The following is a 25,431-nucleotide window of genomic DNA, read 5'->3' as shown; positions in this document are numbered from 1 at the left end:
GCGTCACCCCATATGAGTAAGCACCCTCCAGTATTTTTTCTGTCCATGGGTGGGACCCCTGCAGCAGACCCAATTTAATGAAAGGGCCGGGCGGCTCTGTAATACCACGCTAGCTGCTAGCCCACTAGCCCGTTGTCCTACAAATCAAAGCAACAGCTGGAGCTTCCCACTGGGCTCCTACTGTAAACTGGGCCCTTGGAGGCGGAGGTGTATGGATTATGATGGGGCTTGCCCCCTTCCTCTGTCCACTCTGGATGCGAGATCACCATCTGGACACATCCCTGACATATGGGCATCTGCAGGGAGACTAACGAGGTAGCGAGAGCAGTGAAAGGAAAGAGGGAGGGAGGGAGGGAGGCTCTTAAATCCGTAAATACCAGTTGTTGTTTTGTTCCATGGTACTGAACAGAGTCACAGAAAGCTGCCAGACATTATGAGGCTGTGTGAAAAGGTAGTGTGGTGCATGTCTGTTTCGTGGTGTGTTCAATCACTGGAGGATCAGCCTCCAGTGATTGTAGCAGGTTTTAATTTAGATTTCTGAACACCCAGTAATGCCTCAGGGTCAATCAGCACCACAGACAGCTCATTTTCACAAGCCTGCTTGCATCAGTATAGTAGTTACATGAAATAAACATGTGGAATGGGTGTCAGGGCTGAACCTGACCTGAACTTTGATGAGTTAATGGTAGCTAAAAACAAAGAGCCTTCTACCGAAATAATTGTTTCTAAAGGAAAAACAGCACAAAAGTGAGCTGTGAGACCACGGAAGATAATGACTGTAAGGAATATTGTAGTGAGGAGGTCATTTAGAGATAGATAAGTGCAAACACTTATTAAGATCAAGCAAAATTTCATGAAAACTTCTAGGTTATATAAAAGTCTGTCCACTGGTGGGTTTCTCATGTCCAAAGTGGAAGGCTCAGTGGTTCACAAAAGTGTTGGGCTGCACAGGGTAAAAAATTACAGCAACTGAGAAAGATCTGGAGAACAGCAGCTGCAGTAAAAGTGTCTTGTGGTAGTAGCCTAGTGGGTAACACACTCGCCTATGAAGACCCGGGTTCGAATCCCACTTACTATCATTGTGTACCTGAGCAAGAGACTTAACCCTAAGTTGCTCCAGGGGGACTGTCCCTGTAACTGCTGATTGTAAGTCGCTCTGGATAAGGGCGTCTGATAAATGCTGTAAATGTAAATGTCTTGTGATGAAGACCCTGATAAGCTCCTATTGATGGCAAAGAGGAAACGGGTCTACTCATGCAAATGGACTATCTTTCCTTATTCTACTTCAAACTGATGAAAATCAGTTCAATAACTCATTGACATACACAGGATCTAATACAGTAAAGGAAGGAGCTGTCAGGGCGAGGCTGTCACATCTACCCACCCCCCTCCCCCTGCCTTAGCTTCACTTAACGAGCCTATTCAAGGCAGGAGTGAGGTGAAACCAACCAGGAGGATACATTTGTGGTCACAAGCCAACTTCCCTCAGATTGACAAAGTTCTGTGGATGCAGAATGAAACGTGTCTACATTAAAGAAAGAAAGTCCAGTGGCCATGACTCAACTTTCAGACACAGAAAAGGAAGGTGTCCAGCCACCACTTCCTGCTGCACCATGTCCTGTGCTGAGTCCTGTCCCATACCTCTGGACCAGTCTGAAAAGACTAAATATCATGGGGTTAGACCTCAGAATGAGGTGTGGCCTAATCATGTCTACTGAGACATCTCATTTCATTCCAATGACCCTTTCTCTCTGGAGCCCAGACTTTCATTTTATGGGAGTGTTTAACAAGTCAACAAATAAACAATAAAGTGAATGGATGGACGCATCATTAAAGTAAGAGCTGCTTACATATAGGCCACCACATTTTAAACCCCCCCTGAAAAAGAACTGACCGCCAGCCAGTTACTGGTTTCAGCTTTTATAGCTTAAGGAGCAGGACGGTGGTAAATAGGAGTGTAAAGGTGTTAAAAAAGGACAAGCAGAAGAACAAGATCAATACAGAATGGAGAGCCAATATTGGCCTGATGTACTAAAGTAGACTTCTTTGGAGAATAAGCTGAGCTGTACTAAAGCGACTGTGTGCGGTGCATTCATGTACAGAGACTCACTGCAATCGCTCTCTCTCTCTCAGTTTCTGATCACATGATATGTAGTGGGTGTAGTACAGGAACAGCGTTAGTACCTTTCTGGTGTGCGTCTCTTGCCATGCTCGTTGAGCTCCAGCATGATCTCGGATGAGTCCAGCGGTGAGCTGACGTTGGCGTCCAGCAGCAGCTGCTCGTGCTGGGCCAGGTACTGAGCTGGGGTCTGTTTAGCCATCCGGGCACAGTGAAGTAACTCCCTCTGGAGCAGCGGCAGATTGGCCTGAGAGAAGAGTGACAGGAATCAGTGGGAAGAAATGAACAAGGGAAAGAATATGTGTGTGTGTGTGTGTGTGTGTGTGTGTGTGTGTGAGAGAGAGAGAGTGTGTGTTATTGAGAGAGGGTTCAGACATGAGATAACACTAATTTAGACATAAGCCCACCCAGCACCCCACCCCCCAGTTCCTCTGCTGGGAGGAGACTCGCCTGACTGTGTGATGCAGTGCAGCCAGTGGAAAGACACACACATATTTCCCACAGATGAAGGGGGAGCGTTTCTGTACTGCATCAGTGCCAGTGTGCTGTGTGTTTTGTGCTTTGCTTGTATGTGAGTCAGAGTACATTTTTGTGTGTGTGTATGTGCAGGTGTGGATCCATACGTTTGTAGATGTTCATGTGTGTGTGTCTGTGAGAGTATAAGCTTGATCAGGGATCAGCTCTGAGAAGTGAGTCCAGCTTGAGGCCACCGTCAACATGTGTCAGAAAAATCTGCCCTCACCCCCTCTGTCTTTGGGGTAAACAGCAGTGTGGGGCCTTAATGGGGAACAAATGAGGAACATATGGAGAGGACACAGTGCCACGGCAGGCTGGCATGGTGGGCAGCGTAGGCATCTGCATCCACCCGACTCCAGTAATCTCTGTGCGCACACACACACGCCTAAATAATCCATCTTTAGCCTGTGTGTTGGCCACCATTTCATGACTTTTTGTTTGTCTGAGGTGTTTTCTAGATTCCATATGGTTCATCATGAGAAAAGACTGTCTCTTTATAGGGCTGGAGATGGTGTGTGTGTTTTCATTCCTTACCTTGAGGAATGGAATGACAAATGGCCTCAGGGGGAAGTTGGTTGCCTCCTGGAGTTTGGAATGGAACTCTTCAATGGTCAAAGTAGAGTTCTGTGGAGACAACAACGTACAACTTGGACATCAAAATTAGGGAAAGGTAAATAGAAATATCAGATATTCAGATGATGCAAAGACCATCATGCACAGAGGCAAGGCTGAACTCACCACCAGGCCCAGCACGAGGCTACGCACACGCTCGCCGATCTCAGGTGAGATGTCATTGCCAAACTGCTGCAGAGTAGTGAGGAAGCGCTTCAGCTTACACAGCTGCCGGGCGCCGCAGGCCGGGGGCAACTGCTGGGTGGACAGGGCGGCACTTGACGAGGCAGCAGGGCCGTTGCTAAATCCATTGGGCGTCGATGGGCCACCATTGAGCGCTGTGGGTGAGTGGCTGGTCCCACTGCTGCCATTCAGCACTGAGGCAGAGAGACAGAGAGTGTTCATGTTGGTGTTAGCACTAATGTCCTGACATCATCACTGCACTATATTAGTACAAAACACATTCATGGTTCCAGATGGGGGTCACAATGGGATTGTGGTCAGTAGATGGTGAACTACAGTAAAAATGGTTCTTTGAATGACTCTATGGATGGAGTTAACTGGGACACACTAACCAAATACACCCACATACACAAATACAGAAAAAAAGCAGTGCCATGGTTTTCCATGGCAGCAGCCCCTAAGCTTAGCTGGTCTCATAGTGAGAACCTGTGACCTAACGAGCGGTGGGCGGAGTGATTAGCAGCTTTAGAAGAGAAAAAAGCACCCAATAGTCCAGTACTAGTTCTAGTGCACTAGAAGAAAGTGTATGAAGGGATAAGGGAGGAACTTCCCACGAACAACCCATTTGTCAATAGGCTAAAAAGAAATGGAAGAAAGATAACAGGGACAAAAGAAGGGGCTGTGTAAAAGTGGCAGTGGCTTAGCTTAGTTTAGTGAGCGTGACCTGTGATGCATTATCATACAGGTCACACTGAGCTCCTGTCTAGTGTAAATGCGGACCAGTTCTCAGTTCTGCACCGGCCAAGCACCAGAACGGCACCTGGCACCAGCACCAGTATAGCACAAATGAGGTACATGTGACCGTACTGGACTGTGTGTGTCCTGGCTATACATATTTCAGTTGTCTCTGACCTGTCTCTCAGACACACACATACAGCCTACTGCTGTGTCTGTCTTTTACTCAGTAGGATGCAGCTATTAGAGGAATCTGTTAAAGAGGAGGCCAAAAATAGGCCTGCTGTCTTGTGATACTTTTATATCAGCGGCAGGTGTGTTGCTATATTGAGCTCACAGCGCACATGCGCACCACCCCCTCCCGGTCTCTCAACCCATCACTCTGCTGCACTCAACCCCTACACCTCCCCTTGGGAGTACAGTCAGATTATATGTGACCAGTTCCACAGAAGGGCAAAATACACAGTGCACAGTGGGATGATATTGAATGAAAGTCATCAAATTACACAACTTGATCAGATCTATACCATTGATTCAATCAATCTTATTCCTGCACGCTTTCATTTCTTATGAAAAAGGATTAAAGGCAACGTATGAAGTGTGAAATTGCATGTAATTCTTCATTGCAAATGTTTGGGCAAATGTAATTGGAAAGAGATCAGTATGGAACAACATTTAAACAATATCTGTTCAAATGCTTGTGTGCAAATATGGCTTCATGCGACCCTGCATGACCCTGCACTTGTGTTCTGGTTCAGGGTGAAAACCAGGGAGGGACGGAGCAGGAGAAAGAGAGCACAACCAGCACAACAGGTGATACAATACGTCCTACTGACTATATAGGGAAGAGATCAGCAAAGAGCCCAGGAGCTGACAATGGCACTGTCACCATGACAAGGACACAGTGCCCTTAATAAGACCTGGATAATTGTTTTTACAGTTGTCAGCTTTGTTGTCAGTTCATCAGTATATTACAATGCAACTTTAAGTGAATGTCACTTGCTCAGTTGTAACCCTGAGTGCTCCAATAAATATATTTTTAATAAAAAAGGATAAATTACGCTACATAAAACTCAATAGAGATTACTAAAATATACTGAAAAGTACATTATAGAAATATACACAAGTGTATGTGTGTGTGTGTATGTGCACTATACATATGTGTGTTTGTGTACATTTACATTTACATTTACATTTATGGCATTTTTCAGACGCTCTTATCCAGAGCGACTTACAATCAGTAGTTACAGGGACAGTCCCCCTGGAGCAACTTAGGGTTAAGTGTCTTGCTCAGGGACACAATGGTATTAAGTGGGGTTTGAACCTGTGACTCTGTAGTCTTCTGGTTCATAGGCAAGTGTGTTACCCACTAGGCTACTACCATCCCGTACATAGTTCCAATATCCTGACAGTAAGAAAAAAAACTTTTCCTGGAGCTCTACTCTGTGGTGCTGGTGGCCTGAGGATTAAAATGGCAAGTGTAGGTGATCCAGCCAGGTTCAGCCCCGCTGCTGATACACACCTAGTCTAACTCGACCACAGTAGGATGCAGCAGTGACGCAACTTACTGGTAGTGGGTGTGAACGAGGCATTGCGATTGGCCACCTGGCTAATTGCAGGAGGTGGGGGCGGCATAGTGGGTGGAGTCGACCTGGGCTGGGTTTTGACATCGGCAGGTGAATCTGGCATTGTTCCAAATGGCAGCTCTCTGCTATCTGTGGAAAAAAGAGGCGAGACAGGGGTTTGAGTCTGACTGAATTGCACACACACTCACACACAAACACACATGCAGGGTAAACAGAGGTGGTCGCAACCTCCACGTCAAAGCACTTATCCTGTAGAAGGCCTCAGGCTGCAATGACCAGAGGAGTTTCCACTGCACTGCTCAGCCAAACAAGCCATGCAGCCCCACTGAGACTGAGACCGATTCCGTAGGGGGGGTGGTGGCCATGGTAAATATCTAGAAACCTCCAGCAGCACCTGCTCTGTGGGCTCAGCTGCTGAGACCCCCCTACACATACATTCCCATTGGTGTCCTACATGCCCCCCCCAAACACACACACATGCATCTGTCCCGTCTCACTACACACACACACACACACACACACACCGTACGGCCGTGGCAAGTTGACGGTCAGTGACAAGTGCAGCTGGATCTGCTGCTGTCTGTCACAGAGCCCTCTGCTGCTGTCGATCATGGACCCCGCTGCATAAAACTTTAACACCCCCACTGGGAAAAGAAGGACCCCCATCCTACCGGGACCAAAGAAGGAAAAGGATTTGGCCATATGAGCACTGCATGCACGTCTCCAACACGGCAGCATCAGCTGCTCCGGGGTTTTACCACACACCTCCAGGCACGACCTCACACGGCCACGCCCGAGCTGTGTAGAGTCCGACCCCCCCCCACCCCCCAATGGCTAGCGACAAAATAAACCCGCAGCCACATAACTGGACCACGACCTTACAGGGGACAAAGTGACCATGCAGACGGGGACAGTCATCATATCAAGCACTATGACAGAAAGCATCACCCTGATCTCAGATCTCTCAGCATCAGCAGCTTTTCATCATGTAACCAGCTTCTGTTTACGTTCTGACCCGAACTTTTACAATCCATGATGATTTGTAAGGCAGAAACACCCAAACTCCAACATTAAGCAGCCTCCAATCATTCTGCAGCCATCAAACATAACAAGGTGCCCGGGTGCCAGAGCAGCAGCCAACCACAGGTCCACGGAGAGAGAGGGCGAGAGGGCAGCTTGGCTCCAGATTCTATCCACTCTGGCCAAATGTAGACAGGTACTGTACTGCAACACACACATACACACACACTGTCCTGTGGCCTGTGCCAGAGAAGGAAGGAGGCCAGACGGGCAGGACTGGTCCATCTGTCACCCGGCCCGGCTGCGCAGGGGCTGCACATCATACCTGGACTCACCATTACTCACCACGCATCCCCAACTCAGACTTTCTGTCTGAAAATGAACAACTCCACCCAATCACATGAACACGCAGACCCCCCCTTTAGTGTGTTCATTCCCATGGGATTCTGGGAATTGCCCCATCCAAGTCTCCCTAGGGGGTGGGAGAAGTGTGTGTGTGTGGGATTATGGACAGCTGTTTAATCTGACCAGCTGTGGGACAGGGCTGGTGTCTCTCACACTCAGTCTTCTTCTTTTAATACATTAGAAAGTCCAAAAAAAAAAAAAAAAAACCCTTCCCCCATCTGTGGCCATCTGTGCACCAACTCAAACCAGCGATAGTCCACTTGTACTGAAACAAATGATCTAGAGCACATCCCACTCCACACCGCCACCTGCCCACCAGATGATCCCGCTTCTGATTGGACAGTTCCTCACTGATTGACAGCTACGGTGGAATGGACAGACTGCATCTGTGTGTGATAGATACACCTCACACTTATAAGGCAGTCCACACATGCTGTTCATCTCTCTTCTCTCTCTCTCACACATACATGCACACACTGACATACATTTATAATTCTTCTTTATTTCAAGGTTGTGTTTAGTATACCAGCACATGTGCTTCTACCCAAAATGTAATGATTTGGTTTTCTTCATGGTATCCTGTGTGTGTCTCGACCCTCCTCTCTCTTTGTCTCTCACACAGACTGGGTTTTTTGTTTGATTGATTTTTTTTTATTTTACTTTTGTCTTTTGTAACACGACTGGTTCGTAATAAAGTGTTCCTCTCTCACCATCCCCTCTCCCTTTCTCTTTCTCTCTCTCTCTCTGCTGGAATGTAGTTGTTTTTAATTTCCCCAGCTGCTCTGGCGCTCTGCCCGGCCGCCTGCTTTCCCACATCTGCTCTCCATCAGGGGCAGCTGGAGATGGAGGAGAACGGAGGCCCCTGCTCTGTCTCACACACACACACACACACACACTCCCCACAGTGACCCACATCATCCCACTGTTTTCTCCCACTGCCTGAATGTCCTCAATAATCCAACACAACGTTCAGAGCTGATTCATGGTGATGAAAGTTAAAGGGCATCCTGTCTGTCCACCCCTCATCATCATCATTGATGAGAACGTCTGATTGTAAGGTAAAAATAATTATTCATCAGCGAGGCGGTTGATGGGGTTCCGTCACCACCTGACCCCATCATCTACTGTCCCTATAACTACTGATTGTAAGGCGCTCTGAATAAAGTGAAAGTGAAGTGATTGTCATTGTAAAACACTGCAGCACAGCACATGGTGACATGACGATAGGTGTCCTCGGCTTTTAACAATCACCTTTAGTGACAGTGGGCAGCCATGACAGGCACCCGGGAGAAGTGTGTAGGGACGGTACTTTGATCAAGGGGACCTGAGTGGCACCTTGGCGGTTTGAACCTGCAACCTTCTGATTACAAGTCCACTTTCTTACCCACTAGGCTACCACTGGCCCATATAAAGAGTGTCTGATAAATGCTGTAAATGTAAATAATCATTCAGTTGCTGCATAATTTATAACATCTGTATATCCAGATTGGTTTGGGGTCAGGGGGTTGTGTCTTTCATCATTTGAATGTGCAGAGACAAAACAGGACAAAAAGGGACAGGATAGCTGAGACTAGGCCCGGCTGGGGACGCTCCTGTCTGTGTGGTCACCCTCCACACGCCCAGTCTGCACTGTTGCCGTGGTGAAGTGGGATCTCCACACTGGACGCTCGAACAAGAGCAGCAGCGGGCAGCAGCTGGCCAGAGAGACGAGAAAAACTCCCCTCGCCGTAATAGAACCCAGATGTTGCAGCAAGATGCTTTATACACGCGTACCCACACACACACACACTCACACACACACACGCTCAGCCATTCCTAAATAAAGGAAAGAATTTGTGAGATTCTGCTGCCACAGGCGGTGCCAAGAACAACTTTGCGGCCCGGGAAAACGTTGAGTATGTTACAGCAGCACAGTGTATGTGGCGACACATACACAGACTCACACACAGACTGTTCGCAACATCTTATATCCCAGTGAGACTCTGCAGTGTTTGCCGTGGCGAATGTGAAGCCGGGATCTGCCGGGTGGGAAGATCAGGGGCCGCTCATCCAGACTCCTGTTGCTTTGCTGCGTTTCTTCATGGTTCTAGTTGTGGATCCGCCAGTAACGCCTGTCTAACTGCTGCTCAGAGGGAGGGAGCTGGAGAACACCTGAACATCAATAACTGTCATCTTCACCACCTGGGGACTGCCAGCGCTGTGGGCACACAGCCGTCACTCACACATCTGCCACCACAACCAGAGAGAGACAAAAAGAAATGAAATGGAGAGGAATAAAGTGAAGATAAAGGAAAGAGTGAGTGAGAGAGGGATGGTGAAACATATGGACTCAACTGGGGACAGAATTAAAAGGAAAATAAGGAGACCTCTTGGACAGCATGTAACCTCTGACAACATCACACATGCTATAAACTGGTGCCTGTGGCTTTATTAAAGAGTAGGGAAATCAGTTTTATTTTTTAAATTCTGTATTTTTCCATTTGAATTCTTCTGATTTCCATGTTTTCCATTATAAATGTTTTTATTCACCTAATATGGACTAGATGGGAGTGGTAGTAGCCTAGTGGGTAAGACACTCGCCTGTGAACCAGGAGACACAGGTTCAAATCCCACTTACTACCATTGTGTCCCTGAGCAAGACACTTATCCTTAAGTTGCTCCAGGGGAGACTGTCCCTGTAATTACTGATTGTAAGTCGCTCTGGATAAGGGCCTCTGATAAATGCTGTAAATGTAAAATGTAAATGTAGATGGGGGAAAAAAGTTCAAATGCAATATGACAAATGACATTTCATCACTGTTCTCCACCCTCTCCACCTGTTCTCCACCCTCATCACTGTTCTCCACCCTCTGTGAACTACACTGAGTTTGCACGGAACCGATTGAGCGAGCAGCCCGGATTCGACACTGACAGCCTCTTCACCAATTCTGTCTGCATTTTCCACACCGCAGATATCATAGGACCCTAAAAGAGTCATGGTGGGAATTTTAGCAAGTTGACACAAGCACTGTGATGGTCACCTGATCTCTCCGGATATGACATTGAAGTTGAGACAACCCCTAAAAATGAGAAGATGCGGGGAGATACTCGGTAATCAGACGCAGTTTCAATATTTCAATCCAGGCTACAAACCTAAATGCTCAACACCATTAGTAATGCTGCAGTAGTTACATTTCCCACTTGTGAGACTAATAAATCATGCCATCTAGTAGACAGGTCCAAATTTGGTCCACTGCAGAGAAGTGCCAGACGGACATGCCCACTGATGTCATCGCTGGAAAAATCAGCTAATATTTGGTTCCAACTGGGCTTTTTCGCTGTGTGAACCGGAACAGGACTGTTCCCCACGGGGAGCAGGAAAGGCTCGTTCCCAGTCAAGCAGAATCTGTTTACTTCTCTCCTCCACACAAACAAGCTCCCCATCAAAACACCTGCAACTTCACCTTGCATCAATTAGCTCATCAAGCTTTTAATTACTCCCCTAATCGCGCGCCAGCAGCTGAAGTGCAGCTTGGGAATAAGACGGCGTCGCAGAGCTCCTCTGGAGGAAGCTGACGATCCCTGACAAACACGAGAGGAACTCCTGCCAATAACAACAAGGAGGAACATCTGCTGCCGACGCCCACGCCGCTGACATCACTTCCTGAGGAGGCGGGGCAGCACTTCCGGTGTGGCAGGTGTGACAGCTGCTCTCTCTCTCTCTCTCTCACCGGCCAGCTGCTGGCCAGTACTGCTCACTGTCATACAGAACACACCACAAACACACCGGCAACATTTCTGTGAGATGAACCTCACGTCTTTTGTCACACACATTGTATTGTGTGTGTGTGTGTGTGTGTGTGTGTGTGTGAAACTTTTCCTTTAGCTGCCGATTCACAAAAAAAGATTAAGAAAAAAACATTCTGATGGTGGTTTCCTCACACAGACAAGTTTTGTGTGTGTTTGTGTGCTGAGACAACCAGCGCGAACATAGATCTTACATGACAATGGCAACAAAAGCACATTAGGTGGCCACCAGTGAGACAGTTCAGTACACAGTCAAATGCATAGATTTTAATCCAGCACACAAACGCAACTTCTGTACTGTTCTCCATGAATCCGGAACGTCCAGTCGTTTTCTGCCTAAGACCCTTGGCTGCTTGCATCCAATAAAACAGACAGTAATAAGAGAGGCTGTTCTGGGCTGATTCACTTCTTCAATATTCCAATAATCTCTGCCGCTGCCACTCTTCTTCAGAGACGAGCATTCCAGCATGGCGATGCGCGTGTGTAGAAGTGCACAATGGCATTAGTGCATTAGGAATTAGGATTGGTAATCTGCCCAGCTGCCAGCAGGTTGAGATTCCAGGACAGCGGAGCCGCTTCTATTCAACATGAAATGTGCATTTTCGTATCCCAGGTCACTGTGTGACTGATCTGTATTTGATGATGAATTATACCGTGTGGCGTGTGTGGGCGCTCAGGCAGTTTGACCTGTGTCACCGGTGAACACCTGAACCGTCCCCTCTCCTACTCTCCTCCATCACCGCCCCCCCCCCGCCCGGCTGGCGGCCTCCGCCCACCGCCATCTGCTCCCCTGGTTAATTACGAGACGGCCAGCTTCACCTGCGCCGCCCACACTCAAATTACCATAATCATCGCGCGCACACGCCACCAGTCCCCAGGTGCCACGGCAGGTCACGGCACACACACGCGCGCTCGCTTCGCCACTGTCCTCGTGACACTTGATGAGCATGCCAGGGTGAGTGACAGTAGCTGGTGTGTGACTCACCTCTCCCACCTTGGCTAACATCTGTTCCTCCGTTTTCAAGAAGCCGCACGCCGCCGCCGCCCCTCTCCGCGGACCCATTACTGGCCTGGTGTTTCATAACACGCCGGCCCTTGGTTGCTATGTGATGATTTGCGGTGGAGCCCCAAAGGACACAGTGTCACTTCTAGTGTGTCACTCTCACGGTCACGCTGCAGTAAACACGCAGTGCAGTTCAGTTGCAATTACACGGTGGCAGCAGAACTGCCATTATCGTCACACACGCAACAATCACCAGGACACTGGCTGCACACAACATGGTAACAGATATTATGACCATATCGTAGCTGAATCTTCAATATTGTCACATCTTACTGTTACTGTACACAACACAGATTCTGAGTGATTCCCACACCTAGTTGACACAGAGATGTGCTGTGCCGGGTATACGTCAAACGTAGACAACTTTGAGCAATCAATGCCGGATTGACAGAGCGTAAGAGAAGCCGAACCAGTCAGCATGCAGCTGAAATTCAGATACACTTTGCATCTCAAATAAAATAAAAGACTGCATTGCAGCAAACATTTCCATTTTATCGCTGCTACTTCCCCCGGCTCTCCGGCAGCTTCTCTCCTGGGCGAGGATTGTTTAATGACCTTTTACACTCGCGCACCAGCTCCTTGTGTGATTTGATGGTTTTAATTAACTGTGTGTGAATGTAGCTGGAATAATTTTAATAGGACGGGGAGCTACTACCACTGCCAAATGAAATCAGTTAATCTCGCAAGAGCTTACAAATACAGACAAAACTATAATAATTTTCAGGACGCAATCTGGTTAAAGTTGCATAGTTTAAATTAGTGCTCTGTGTTAATCTTTATTTAAAATTCAAATTAATTGAAATTATTACAGAAATGCCTTTACTTTGTAATACTGCATATACTGTAATACTGTAATAATGCATCAAATTTATAAACACACACACACACTTTTCCAGTCCCATTGCGACATCAGACACACCACGGGCCCAAGTTATTTCAATTAAAACACATAAACTCGTGTCATAATAACTTTTAAAGCGACGAAAGTGTATGACTTTTAAATGTTTCAAGTTTAACATCAAGAACTGAAAGAACGTCACATCCAATCTGCAGCGAATAAAATAAAATGCACGGAATTCAGGCAAAAAAAAGGCAAGGATGCAAAGAAAAGGAAGAATAAAGAGAAGATGCAGCTTACTGATGAAGGTCGAGGTGAAGCTGAGGTAATTTCTGGAAGGATAATCCACAGCAGTAATATGGATGGGCGATTATATCGCCCCAATCCTCATCATATGGACGACGTGAAAAAAGAAAAGCTTAAACCTCAGCAGGAAAAATAGACGGTTTTTTATCACAGTGAGGAAATTGGTGCTCCTTTGGCCTTCTCGGGTAGAGAAATGTTGAGGTATATTTTGAAAGCTAGAAGTTAGTGCGACTTTTGTCGAAGTCTTTGGTTGATTTTTGTCGCTCTCCGGTGACTGGCAGCGGGGTTTTATTTAAGGAAGCGAGAATGGAGCTGCAGGTTGAGGCTCAACATCTCCACACGACTGGGAATCCTGTCCGCGGTGTTTTATTACTGATACAGAGCTGTGGCCACTTCTGGCCCACTTTCACCCCATTTAATTTCTCAGCCAATGGAGAAACATGGTTACATCCACACTGGAGCCTCGCTGCGGAGTGAATATTCCCACTGTTACCGGACAAAAAAAAAAAAAAAAGTCAATGAAGAGTCTGAAACATGATATCTGGAACTATCTGGAGCCGGCGTGCATCTGCGCGGGTCTGCCGCCGCTCATCCTGCCGCGCGGGTCGGTCTGCCTGTTGGTGCGATGGTCGGTGGGTCGAGTGCGCTGCCGCCTGATGGCTGTGTCCTCTGTTCCCACAGTAGCCTTCTGTCGGCGTTTAAAAAACCATCTGGAGCGCAGCTAACCCCGCTACCCTCTCTCTCTCTCCCTCTCTCTCTCTCTCTCTCTCTCCGTCCGTAACTCTGACAACTGCCTCCTCGCGACCAGGGTCCGCCCCTTAAAGGCGCCGCGCTCTTATTTACCTCAATTCACCATGTACACACAACATAGACTTTACATATTCTCACTTGTTAAAAGTCATTTTTTAAAGATGAAAATAGCTTAATTTTATTCTTTCAGCAGAAAAATCTATTGTTGTCATTAGGAAAATATTTTTTCATTGGGGGAAAATACATCTTCAAACCCTTAAGAATACAACAGGAATACGAATGGTGCTTTGAAAGCCTTGATTCCTGGGTTTCATGAGTAAATCAAGAAGAATGGGGGAGATGCACATTTATGCAGATATGAACTGTTTCAAATATTTAAATTACTTAAGGATGTAATACCAAGAATATTACATTTCGTGTTTCTTCGAAAGACCTATTTTCCGCAGAGTAATCCATTTTTCTGCATTGTGCATCCAGAAAGGACAAAGCAGCGCGGCGCTGTGCGGAGTGCAGGGTGATGGGCGCCGCCTCTAGGGGCCGCTGTTTCCTCGCATCAGCAAGTCCAACTGGGCTGCTGACTGCGAGCAGCAGCTTACAATTCAACACTCCAATAGCTACAAGACCTTATTATTGTATTTGTGGTTTTATGTGTTTTACACGTGGTTTATTCTTATTTATGGCCTATTGTAGTTCAGTTCAGAGACAGCCTCAGGTGGCACAGTGTATTCATTGAGAAGCTGGTGTAACAAAGTTGCTGATAATTGGTTTTGGCATTATGTTCTAAAATCTGCTGTACATCCTATATTTAATAGCTGGAGATTCTGTTTGGCATCAAAAAAGAAAGAGAGAAAGTGAGAGAAGTGTATGTTTCTTCCATGATGAATATGGATGTGCAGTGGCATTTCCAAGCTCACTTTATGCAACATTTGAATATGAATATGAGTTGCCTTTTTTTCTTCACACACAAAATATTCCTCAGTCAGGGAGGGCTCTGGCTGCAAATGTACTGTAAATACAGCTGTCTGAGAAATGGCTGCCTCTCATTTTCTCCTGCTTCATCAGTCGAGTCCTTTTCATTGTGACTGTTTAACTATCAACACACCTGTCATACTCATTTTCTTACTGTGCAACGTGACTGACTTCAGAATATTTCTCACTGGAGATGAAGCAGGTTATCTCAGTGAGAAACCTCCATCTGCAACTTCTTCCCTTGCAAGCAGTAGCGGGAGAGTCTGAGAGACACAGCAAACAAAAATCTCGTGATGGCTGTACCTTCAAAAACACGGAGAGAAAAAAATCCCTAGCCAGAGGAAAGTACACAGAGACAGCTGCACAGTGGCGGCCGCGGAGCCATTATCACTCAGGTGGCTATTCGCTGTGTTTTCTCTTAGGATACAAATAGATGTAATAATGTGACTCTTCTGTTTGTTAATTCCACAGTAGTCCTAAAATTTATAAAAAACTAATAATTCATTCTGACATACTGAAATGAATATCATACAAATACCAACTGTAAAACCACAAATTCAATAACTAATTTAAATAAAATCCAAATTTGTATCATTTTTAGGGTTGGTTCAAGTTATTTTACAACAAGTGTTACACTCAATTCTATGAGTGTTAAATAATTTGTGAAACAATGTGCATAAAAATGACTGAAAGTCATTCAGTTTTAAGTGTAAGGGCTGGTTGTGTGTGTATATGTGTGTTCTAGTGATCTAGTAAAAACTGTACTACATATTTTATCCTGGAGTTATAAGCACTGGTCATCATAAGCACTTGTGAGAGAGGAGCTGAGGGAGGCAGAGGTGCTGAGTCTGCACTAACCCAGGCTGATAGGGCTTGAGTTGTGTTGGTTAATAGGGCCGACGACCCTGGAGCTGACTGACTGGGACATTTAGATCTGCCTTTTTAGACCTGCAGTGCGCACACCACTTTTTAGCAATCACACATACCCACAAGAGACTTGGACAAACCACACACAGCTAACCCATCAGAGCCCTATCAGAGGAGCCATGCAGCATGCTGGGATTTTGACTGTCAGGGAGATGGATTGCTGAGTGGCCGGGGTTTGATGGAGTGTTTATGGCCCTATGCCCTGCTGAGAAGTTATTGTGCAGGCTGCTCAACCCTGCTGCTTTCTCTGAAGACCACACAAGAAGTGTGCGCCCGTCTTTGTGTGTGGGGCATGCATCGGCATTTAGACCTAACCACCGTCATTGTACTGGTCTTTATCATATGCTCCTCTGTGCAGAAATATTGCATCTATAAACAGCTCCTACCCTTAGTACTGTATACAACAGCTGATGACCGGGACACAGCTGAAATATGAGAAAGTGGACAGCGTTTGATACAGAAGAAACAGCGGCTAGACCACTGGCTGCTGCTGTTCCCGTGGTTTGCTGTCACCAGGGCGGTGAAGAGATTGATGGCTCTTTACTGTAGCAGACAGCTTGTCAGTGTCAGACAGATGACAGCTCCTCTTTAGTTTGCTTAATTGCCAACTTTGTTGCCACGGCTCTCACTCTCCACCTTTTAGTGACAACCTCCCTCACCACCTCAACCACCATTCCCAAAAATGTCATCTTCAAAACAATGACTACTCTCTGTCAGCATTACTGTTCTTGCCTCGACCTTCACCCAGTGTCTACTTAATGAGAACTACCCACACACACACACACACACACACAGAAATACACTTGCTCTCTTTATTCTCTGGCTCCATTGTCTCTATTTGATCGCAGGAGTGGAGTGGAGACAGAGATGGGCAGCACTGATTGGTCCCCATTGTCCTGGCATGGAAATGGCACCCACTCCTTCCTTCGTGGAGGTACGAGAATGAGAAAAAGTGAAAAAGTGAGTGAGCGAAGGAGAGAGAGAGTCTCTGGAGCTCTTCCTCCTCTGAGCTGGCACATTGTAAATCCTTTCCTATAGCCTGTCACAGGCCGGCATGTTGTAAGGAGATAAGGGGCTCTCGCTGGTGGAGAGAAACCTAGCCCCATTGTGCTCTGACGTGCAGATCCCCCTTCCTTGGCCCATCGCAATTCAGCTGCATTTAGAGTCAGTAAATTGTAAATGCAAATTATAGTTATTTAGGATGTGTGGTTTGATGGGTGGAGGCAGATTTGGGGAGAAAGAATTCTAGAGCGTGAGGCCCCTCTAATGAACTAACAGCATTTGCTTGAGAAACGCAGGTCTGTGTTGATGGAATTGTTGAATAAAGCACACAGACATGTTCTATACAGACACTGTTTGGATGAAGAGATAATGAACTCAGAGCTCTCTGCAGTTTAAGAGCTGCTATGGTGCTGGACAGAGATAAGCTTCCTGTCTTCACCTAACTGCTTTGTTATACAATTAGAAGATCGTTGGTAGCAGCATTTACATGTTTTTATTATCTTCCATTCAAAAATAATTCAGTTCGTGTGTGTGTATGCAAAAATGATTTCTAAATACATTGCAATCGATGGCATTCAGTTATGACAGTCACATATATTTGAAGAAAAAAAGTAAAAATTAATCCTCATCATAGGTCAGACTCCACACAGGACACAAATTAGATAATAACAACTAATAACAAATAAAATTAAAATAATCTCCTCACTTGTCATTTAAAATCATTGCTGCAACATTTTTGAATCGGCTTGCACATCACTAGTCTTTACTACAATTCAGAAACATATTTTTACTTAACACAAGTCAGCTGCAATAATTCACTATAATGTAGATATTCTCTTGTCTAATGAATACTTACTAAAATCAAAAGCCTGTATTTGTTTGGTGAAAGGAGGAGAGAGAGATGTGACAGCAGTTTCAGTTCTAAATTCTTCTTGATACAACACTGACATGTTTTTGGACAGGGTTGTGTCCTGAATACACCAACAAATCAGTGGACCACTTCCAGCTAACTTTGGCTGTATTGTTGGACTAGATTTGGAAAACACCTTGATCAGGTGTGTTTTGAGGCTCTGCCTCTATTGTTTGTTCCGCTATTGTAATCTGTGTCACCTTGCCACTGTTCCCAGGTCAGGGTTATGACCGCGCTGTTTGAGACAGTTGGACAGGAAGATGGTTTCTGAGTTTGGGGAGAGAGTTGCAGGTGTGTCTGTCTGTGTGCATGTGTGCACTCTTTCACTGTTAACTGGGCCTGTTCAGGAACCTGTGTGCTAACAAAGTCTGTGAGCTTTTGGAAGCACACTGGCACACACTGGCAGTTGTATTGTGAGATGCGATAGCAGGCATAGGGGATGACGCTGTGTATCAAGTTGTGAACATCTGCTCCTCAAGCAAACCGCAAAAGCTGCAAAGGAAATAGGAAGGATAACAGCTCTCTCTCTCTCTCTCTCTCTCTCTCTCTCACACACACACACACACACACACACACACACACTACAAACACATGCATAAATAAAGTGGGAAGTAGCTTGCTGCTATAAAGTTATTAACAGTTTTCAGCTATGTGCTGTTAACAAACAATCTGAACACCACACAGTCACACATTCTTTCTCTCTTTAAATCAGCATGTGATTTGTAACCACACAGATCCTCACACACATACACACACAGATCACAAGGTCTAACACAGCTCAGAAACTGGGATCACAGTCTTCAGTAAACATCAAGCCGCAATACTGGTTCCTCTTCCATTACAAACAAGTTCATTCCCCGTATTCTAGCCATCCACACACACACACACACACACACACACAGACACATGCATAATAGGGATGTGAGGACATATCAGTCTGCCACACACACAGGTAGCATTATAGAGGAGAGCTAAGTTCAGGTCTGTGAAACCTGTGATAGAGAGAGAACTCGTGCATTGTTTTGATTCCCCCTCCCTTCTCGAGAAATCAGTCCCCCTCTCCCTCCCTGCTGCAGACGGTCTTCATTGTGGAGGGCTGTGTGTGTGCATGGAGCTGATAAGGCGCAGGCAGAATGTGCCCGTGCTCCAGAGTCTCTCTGCCAGCCTGGTTATCACCCACCACAGCTGTGCCTGTTGTCTGTGGCACCAGCCAGAAACACGACTAGCACCACCTAACACATCCAGACAAACAAAGCCCCACCACCAACCACCTGTATCATGGTGACCGGCCAGAGAAACTTCCCCCTGCCTGCCTCCCATTTTTTATCTTTGCAGATAAGTCTGATTCTGCTAAATGTTCACGATACCCATTACTTCAGAGAATGGGAGCAACTGATATATAAATTTTTCATCATGTTGAGCCATTGTCATAAAGTTGTCCCATTCTAGTGGGACCCCACAACACACAGCTCCCACGGGTCCCCTGAGATCAATGACTGCAAATAAGCATTTTTGGTCTCACCAGACTCTCTCATTACCCTGCTCTTGTCCTCGAGATACTGGTGCCATGTGGTGCCCTTGATGTGATCTTCAGGATTTGGGTTTAACATTTCCCAGTTTGGGAGGTCATTTCCCAGTCATTCTCCTTCAATATTCACACCCCAGCACACACATTCCCAGCACATGCCTCCACATCCAAAAAAAAAAAACAAGTTCAAGGCCACGTTCAGAGTAATTAGCATGCCACGAGCCACGTGCCTCTCACCTGAAGCTGTGTGTGTACATGTGGGATGAACTTACTTCCGACCCTCCTCCCCATTCTCCGCAAAGTGTTCCTGCGGTGTTCCGTTGCTGTGGCATGGCGACTGGTCAGTGTTACCGTGGGGACAATAAGAGGTCCCACCCTCGGGCCCCGCTGAGGCGCTGCACCTCCATGGAGCTCAGACCCGCCACGCAGATTCCAGTGCATCTCTGTGGACACCCTCTGCATTCCCTACTTCAGCAGCAGCTGCGGCTTCAGTCCAGTATTCCACGTTAATGGATTCTAAGGATGCTTTAAAATTTCCTTTCAATGTCCTGGAAAACTTCTGGGAACCTTCTGGTTTTTGTGTTGTCTTCTTCACCCAAATCTGAACAAAACACAAACTGACATACTTGTATGAAGGCGAGTGATGAATGAATATAGTGAGGTAGTGGGTGCGTTAGGAGTGATTATAAGACACTCCTCCTTCAGTTGTCTCTGTTTCTGCCTCTTCCCTCTTGCCGCTCGCTCTGAAAGTCTCTGCTCAGTGAGGTGAGGAAGGGTGAAGGTCATCTGGAAGCTCCTTTGTGTGGAGGTCAGCCTGGTAGCAGCAGGTCAGGAAGCAGCAAATGCAGAATGACAGCATGTACTGGTCTCTACCCACCCACCCACATACACACACACGCTTGCACACGATTCACTGCGTCTGTGTGAGAATGTGTGTGTGTGTGTGTGTTTTCCCCAGGGGAAGGTGAACAGTGCTGGCTGGAGGTGATAGTGGGGGCAGGCCTCCACCCGGCTCCCCTGGCAGGAACCAGCTGTGGCTGCAGGCGGCACACTCTTCCCTCCGGATGGCCCTGTTCCCTGCACTTCACACACATGTTCATACACAAATACGAATAGAAATAGTACACTTGTCAATTATTTTAGGTCATTAATCACACATTTTTAAATAAAATCACTATTACATTTTAAGACTAAAGCTAAAGTGTATAATGCATGTTTAAAACTATTACAAAAGAAAGAAACAGACTGTGAATCACAGGGAAATAATTTGCCTTTTTTATTTCTTTTTTTTTTATATAAAACGCTCCTCTGACACTAATATTGCAAATTCATATGTGTTTTTGATTTTGTCTATGATTAATTTATACCTTCATTTTCTTATTGTTATAGCAATGTGTTTTTTTTTGGTGTAAAAAAATCCTTTGGAATGTTCACCACCCGCATACAGGCTGCAGTTCTCTAAGTGTGAGATGCTTCCTGGAGGAAAGCACTTTTCTCCTGACAGCTGTTCATGTATTCATAAAACATACATTTCCATATTTCCAGGTCTATATTATATTCAATAGTGTTTCCTGGCTTTATGAGCAAAGAATAGCTGAACACATTTAATGATGTTCAGATTTAATGATTCAGGTATACTGTTCATATGCTGTTCATGCAAAAATCTGTCTGAGAACAAATACACACACACACACACACACACACACACACACACACACACTGGCAGAAGTGAAAGGGGATGTGAACACACAGATGCACCGTCTGTCATCAACAAACGCCTCCCAGATGGTGGTCAGCACAGGGGATGTGAGAGTAGAGAGTGTGTGGATGTGTGTGTGTGGCCCAGGTGGAACTATATGACTTTTGTAAGGTTTTTGATACTCTAAACTGCAGAAGTATTTCTGGGACTTCCCTGTCATGGCAGGCCAGGAAGCATCTTTTTCAATCTTCTCACCAGTGGTTTGAGTTGCACAGTTACAGATATGAACCTAAGCAGCCATGTCTTGTACAGAATCAATATTTATGGCTCTTTGAGATAATAATAGTGCCCATTGCTGTAACACAATTAGTTTATGGATTCAATAAATTTTGTACGGTGTGTGTATGTTCAACACTTTCTGTGATGCTCTTCATTGCCTGTGCCCTGTGTTTTGTTTGATCATGACATATTTCAATTTCTTATGAACACAAGGAACAAGAAATGGAATTTATAACAGCACTCTCAGTCTCTGTATTTTAATATTTCTGCTTCCTACTGCTCTCTGATCTTGGCATGTACAGAATTTTGTGTGAGTGTGTGTGTGTGTTTTCAGTAGGGAAAGTGGGGCTTAGATAATGATTCCCTCTTCATAATCACTTTAGTACAGTTCTGCACTGTGCCTGTGCTATCGCAGCGCAGCCTCTACAGTGCCCGATAAGCCCAGGAGAGGGGTGTGAGAGGGAAGGGGGCAACGTTCTAGGCAAACAGCAAGTCTGGCCTTATCTCCTACTTCTGTTCGCAGACCCACACACAGCCAGACCCAACGAGTTGCATCGCAAAAATCCCCCTATCAGCAACTTGCAGGCTCCCTTCTGCAAAGTAATAACAATGATAATGCTAAAACATACAGAATTATAGGTGGAGGACGACAGCGTAACGATCACTCTATTCCTGATTCTGCCAGACCCCGCCCCCTAACCCCCTTTTGTCTAATGTTTTCAGCTAATCAATCAATTGCCATGAAAATCCTTGATTTGGCTCAGACTGAACTTAAAGATGTGATCAGTGGCCCAAATCCAGAAAAGAGGGGGTATAACAAGCCTGAATATGTCACAATTCATTTGGAAATCATTTTTTGCAAAGTCAAAGAGTGGTGATGCCTCGGTGGCCCTGGGATAGCCAGGTGCAGCCCAGTCACACCCTCAGTTAGGGATTGCCATAGTGGATCAACCGGTCTGGCTGTCTGCATCATAATTGTTTTACTCTGGATGTCCTTCCTGATGCAACCCTGCCCATTTACCCAGGCCTGGGACAGTCACCAAGAAACACAGTCACATGCATCCCCAGTGGATGCAGAATATGCAAGCGTTTCAAAGGAAAATGGTGATGAACACACTTCACATAATCTGTTCTTAGTTTTCTAAATGGAGGACATTTTGTCTGCTAGTTTCCAGGTAAAAAAAGGTCGTTAGCAAATGGTTCTAAACAGCATAGCTGAGCACAATTCTAAAGTGGCAGCTGCTTTATTCATTGGTGTTTCCAGTTCCTCTCACTCTCTTTCTTTCCTTCTTCTGATAATTTTATGCACCTGGTTGGCACAAGCAGCCCCAAAAATGCTCCCTATCTTAACCAAACTCTGTAAGTTAAACCGTCCCCATCTGTCATGGCACACAGTCTCACAGATGCACGTGGGATTGTTCCCTTTTTTATTTATTTATTTATTTGAAACTACTCTCTGCTTTTTCTTCAGCGTTGGCTTACATTCAAAAACTGTCAAAGTGCACCTGCTAAATGAAGTGAATTCTCCTGCACACACACACACCAACACACCTGCACGTCCTTGGTTAGCGATGATATGCTGAATGCACAGAGACTGTTCATATTCTCTTATATAAAACCATGGCCATTAGTAGGAGCAGATGTTTGTCTCATATACATTATTTGACTAACCTAGGGGTGTCTGTACTTCAAGGCAAAAAGCAATTAAGTGGCATTTATCCGTCGACTGACCTGGATAAAACTGTCCCAGAAGAAGTGGAGTCCCAGGTGTAAACCTGTTTACAGTCCCCTCAGGCTTACCTTCACCTCCATCCACCCCCACCCAGTCCCATTCTCTCAAGGCACATACAGCACATGCTCTAAATCGGTGCCACCCTGAACAGCGGACAGATGGAAATGAAGGTTCCCTGCTGACTGCTTCCATGCAGCTGTGTGCCATTTTGGGTTCTGGAGAATGAGGAGTGAGAGAGAGAGAGAGAGAGAGAGAGAGAGGGTCTGTGGTGATCACCATGTACTCTGCCACTAGTGCTATTAATCTTATACACACTCTGTTTCATTTCTTTGGGTGCCATAGTACTTCATTACAAACCATTCACCTCTCTATAGTATAATGTTATCACATTCATGTAATGTTCACAAACACACACACACACACATCCACACACTCACTCACCACACACCTTACCAGCTTTTGGACTGAAAATGTGTAAAGCTTTTAAATTTTTTAATGTCCATGTGACATATTGTCTTGAATTTAATTTGTTCTTGCAGAAGCACTAATTTATAATTTATAGATTAATATTGGGCCAGAAGGTGGTGCAGCTCCAAGGTTGTGAGTTTGAATCCGAGCTCAGACCTTGTGTGTGTAGAGTTTACTCAACACGTGCCAGACTCTATCTTGATCCGTCTGTCAAGGAAACTGGTGAATAGAAATATAGTAAACCTTAATGTTTGTGTGCTAATAAGCTTTTAGTTCCAATTAGACTTTTTCACCAATGGAGAGGTAGGTATATGATGATCCCTGGGCATAGGGTATGCATGTGACAGTGTATTTCTTGGTGCTGGTCCCAAGATTGGGTAAATGGGGACAGTGGCATTAGAAAGGGCATCTGATATAAACATTTTGGCAAATCAATTATGCAGACAACCAGAGCGTCTGATTTGGAGCCGCCAAAGGATGGAGGAGAGAGGTAGGCGTTGCCAACAAACCAGCAATTTTCTACTACATTATTTAACTTTATAAATAAAGTATAAATAAATATTTTTATAAACTTGTGCCAGCATTATGAAAAATATAACCCAAAGGAATGTAGTAGCAGCCAAGTTGCAGATAGTTGCAGTTGAGTTTAAGTTTTAAATGTCTTTCCACAAACATTTAAGTGTAACCAAAAAAAAAAAAACAGTGCAAACCTCATGTGACAGCTTGTTTTTTTACAGTTACAGGGAGTGCATAATTATTAGGCAAATGAGTATTTTGTCCACATCATCTTCTTCATGCATGTTGTCTTACTCCAAGCTGTATAGGCTCGAAAGCCTACTACCAATTATGCAGCACTCTTAAAATTGCAAAGCTTCTGAAGCGTGATCATCAAACAATCAAGCGTTTCATTCAAAATAGTCAACAGGGTCGCAAGAAGCGTGTGGAAAAAGCAAGGTGCAAAATAACTGCCCATGAACTGAGAAAAGTCAAGCGTGCAGCTGCCAAGATGCCACTTGCCACCAGTTTGGCCATATTTCAGAGCTGCAACATCACTGGAGTGCCCAAAAGCACAAGGTGTGCAATACTCAGAGACATGGCCAAGGTAAGAAAGGCTGAAAGACGACCACCACTGAACAAGACACACAAGCTGAAACGTCAAGACTGGGCCAAGAAATATCTCAATACTGATTTTTCTAAGGTTTTATGGACTGATGAAATGAGAGTGAGTCTTGATGTGCCAGATGGATGGGCCCGTGGCGGGATTGGTAAAGGGCAGAGAGCTCCAGTCCGACTCAGACGCCTGCAAGGTGGAGGTGGAGTACTGGTTTGGGCTGGTATCATCAAAGATGAGCTTGTGGGGCCTTTTCGGGTTGAGGATGGAGTCAAGCTCAACTCCCAGTCCTACTGCCAGTTTCTGGAAGACACCTTCTTCAAGCAGTGGTACAGGAAGAAGTCTGCATCCTTCAAGAAAAACATGATTTTCATGCAGGACAATGCTCCATCATATGCGTCCAAGTACTCCACAGTGTGGCTGGCAAGAAAGGGTATAAAAGAAGAAAAACTAATGACATGGCCTCCTTGTTCATCTGATCTGAACCCCATTGAGAACCTGTGATCCATCATCAAATGTGAGATTTACAAGGAGGGAAAACAGTACACCTCTCTGAACAGTGTCTGGGAGGCTGTGGTTGCTGCTGCACGCAATGTTGATGGTGAACAGATCAAAACACTGACAGAATCCATGGATGGCAGGCTTTTCAGTGTCCTTGCAAAGAAAGGTGGCTATATTGGTCGCTGATTTGTTTTTGAATGTCAGAAATGTATATTTGTGAATGTGGAGATGTTATATTGGTTTCACTGGTAAAAATAAATAATTGAAATGGGTATATATTTGTTTTTTGTTAAGTTGCCTTATAATTATGCACAGTAATAGTCACCTGAACACACAGATATCCCCCTAAAATAGCTAAAAATAAAAACAAACTAAAAACTACTTCC

At 45.4% G+C, this 25,431-nt stretch overlaps 1 protein-coding gene across 2 annotated transcripts in view; it reads right to left on the bottom strand.

The window, feature by feature from the left end:
* cbfa2t3 (CBFA2/RUNX1 partner transcriptional co-repressor 3) overlaps positions 1-20,182 on the bottom strand; it is a 29,476-nt gene extending 9,294 nt beyond the window's left edge. The window contains exons 1-5 of one of the 2 annotated variants that reach the window (XM_028955807.1): positions 19,528-20,182; positions 5,734-5,880; positions 3,374-3,624; positions 3,170-3,259; positions 2,185-2,366 (exon numbers count right to left, since the gene is read on the bottom strand). In XM_028955807.1, coding sequence (XP_028811640.1) covers positions 2,185-2,366; positions 3,170-3,259; positions 3,374-3,624; positions 5,734-5,880; positions 19,528-19,717 — 860 coding nt within the window. In that variant the 5' untranslated portion in view covers positions 19,718-20,182. Of the gene's footprint in view, positions 1-2,184; positions 2,367-3,169; positions 3,260-3,373; positions 3,625-5,733; positions 5,881-13,163; positions 13,959-19,527 lie in introns of those variants that run through there. The other variant, XM_028955808.1, reaches the window with a different exon arrangement.
* Between the last annotated feature and the right edge of the window lie 5,249 nt (positions 20,183-25,431).

The sequence above is a fragment of the Denticeps clupeoides genome, chromosome 16 (genome assembly GCF_900700375.1).
Source record: "Denticeps clupeoides chromosome 16, fDenClu1.1, whole genome shotgun sequence".
NCBI classification, from domain to species: domain Eukaryota; kingdom Metazoa; phylum Chordata; class Actinopteri; order Clupeiformes; family Denticipitidae; genus Denticeps; species Denticeps clupeoides.
The sequence above is the reverse complement of the archived record's forward strand: the minus strand, read 5'-3'. Positions and strand labels throughout refer to the sequence as shown.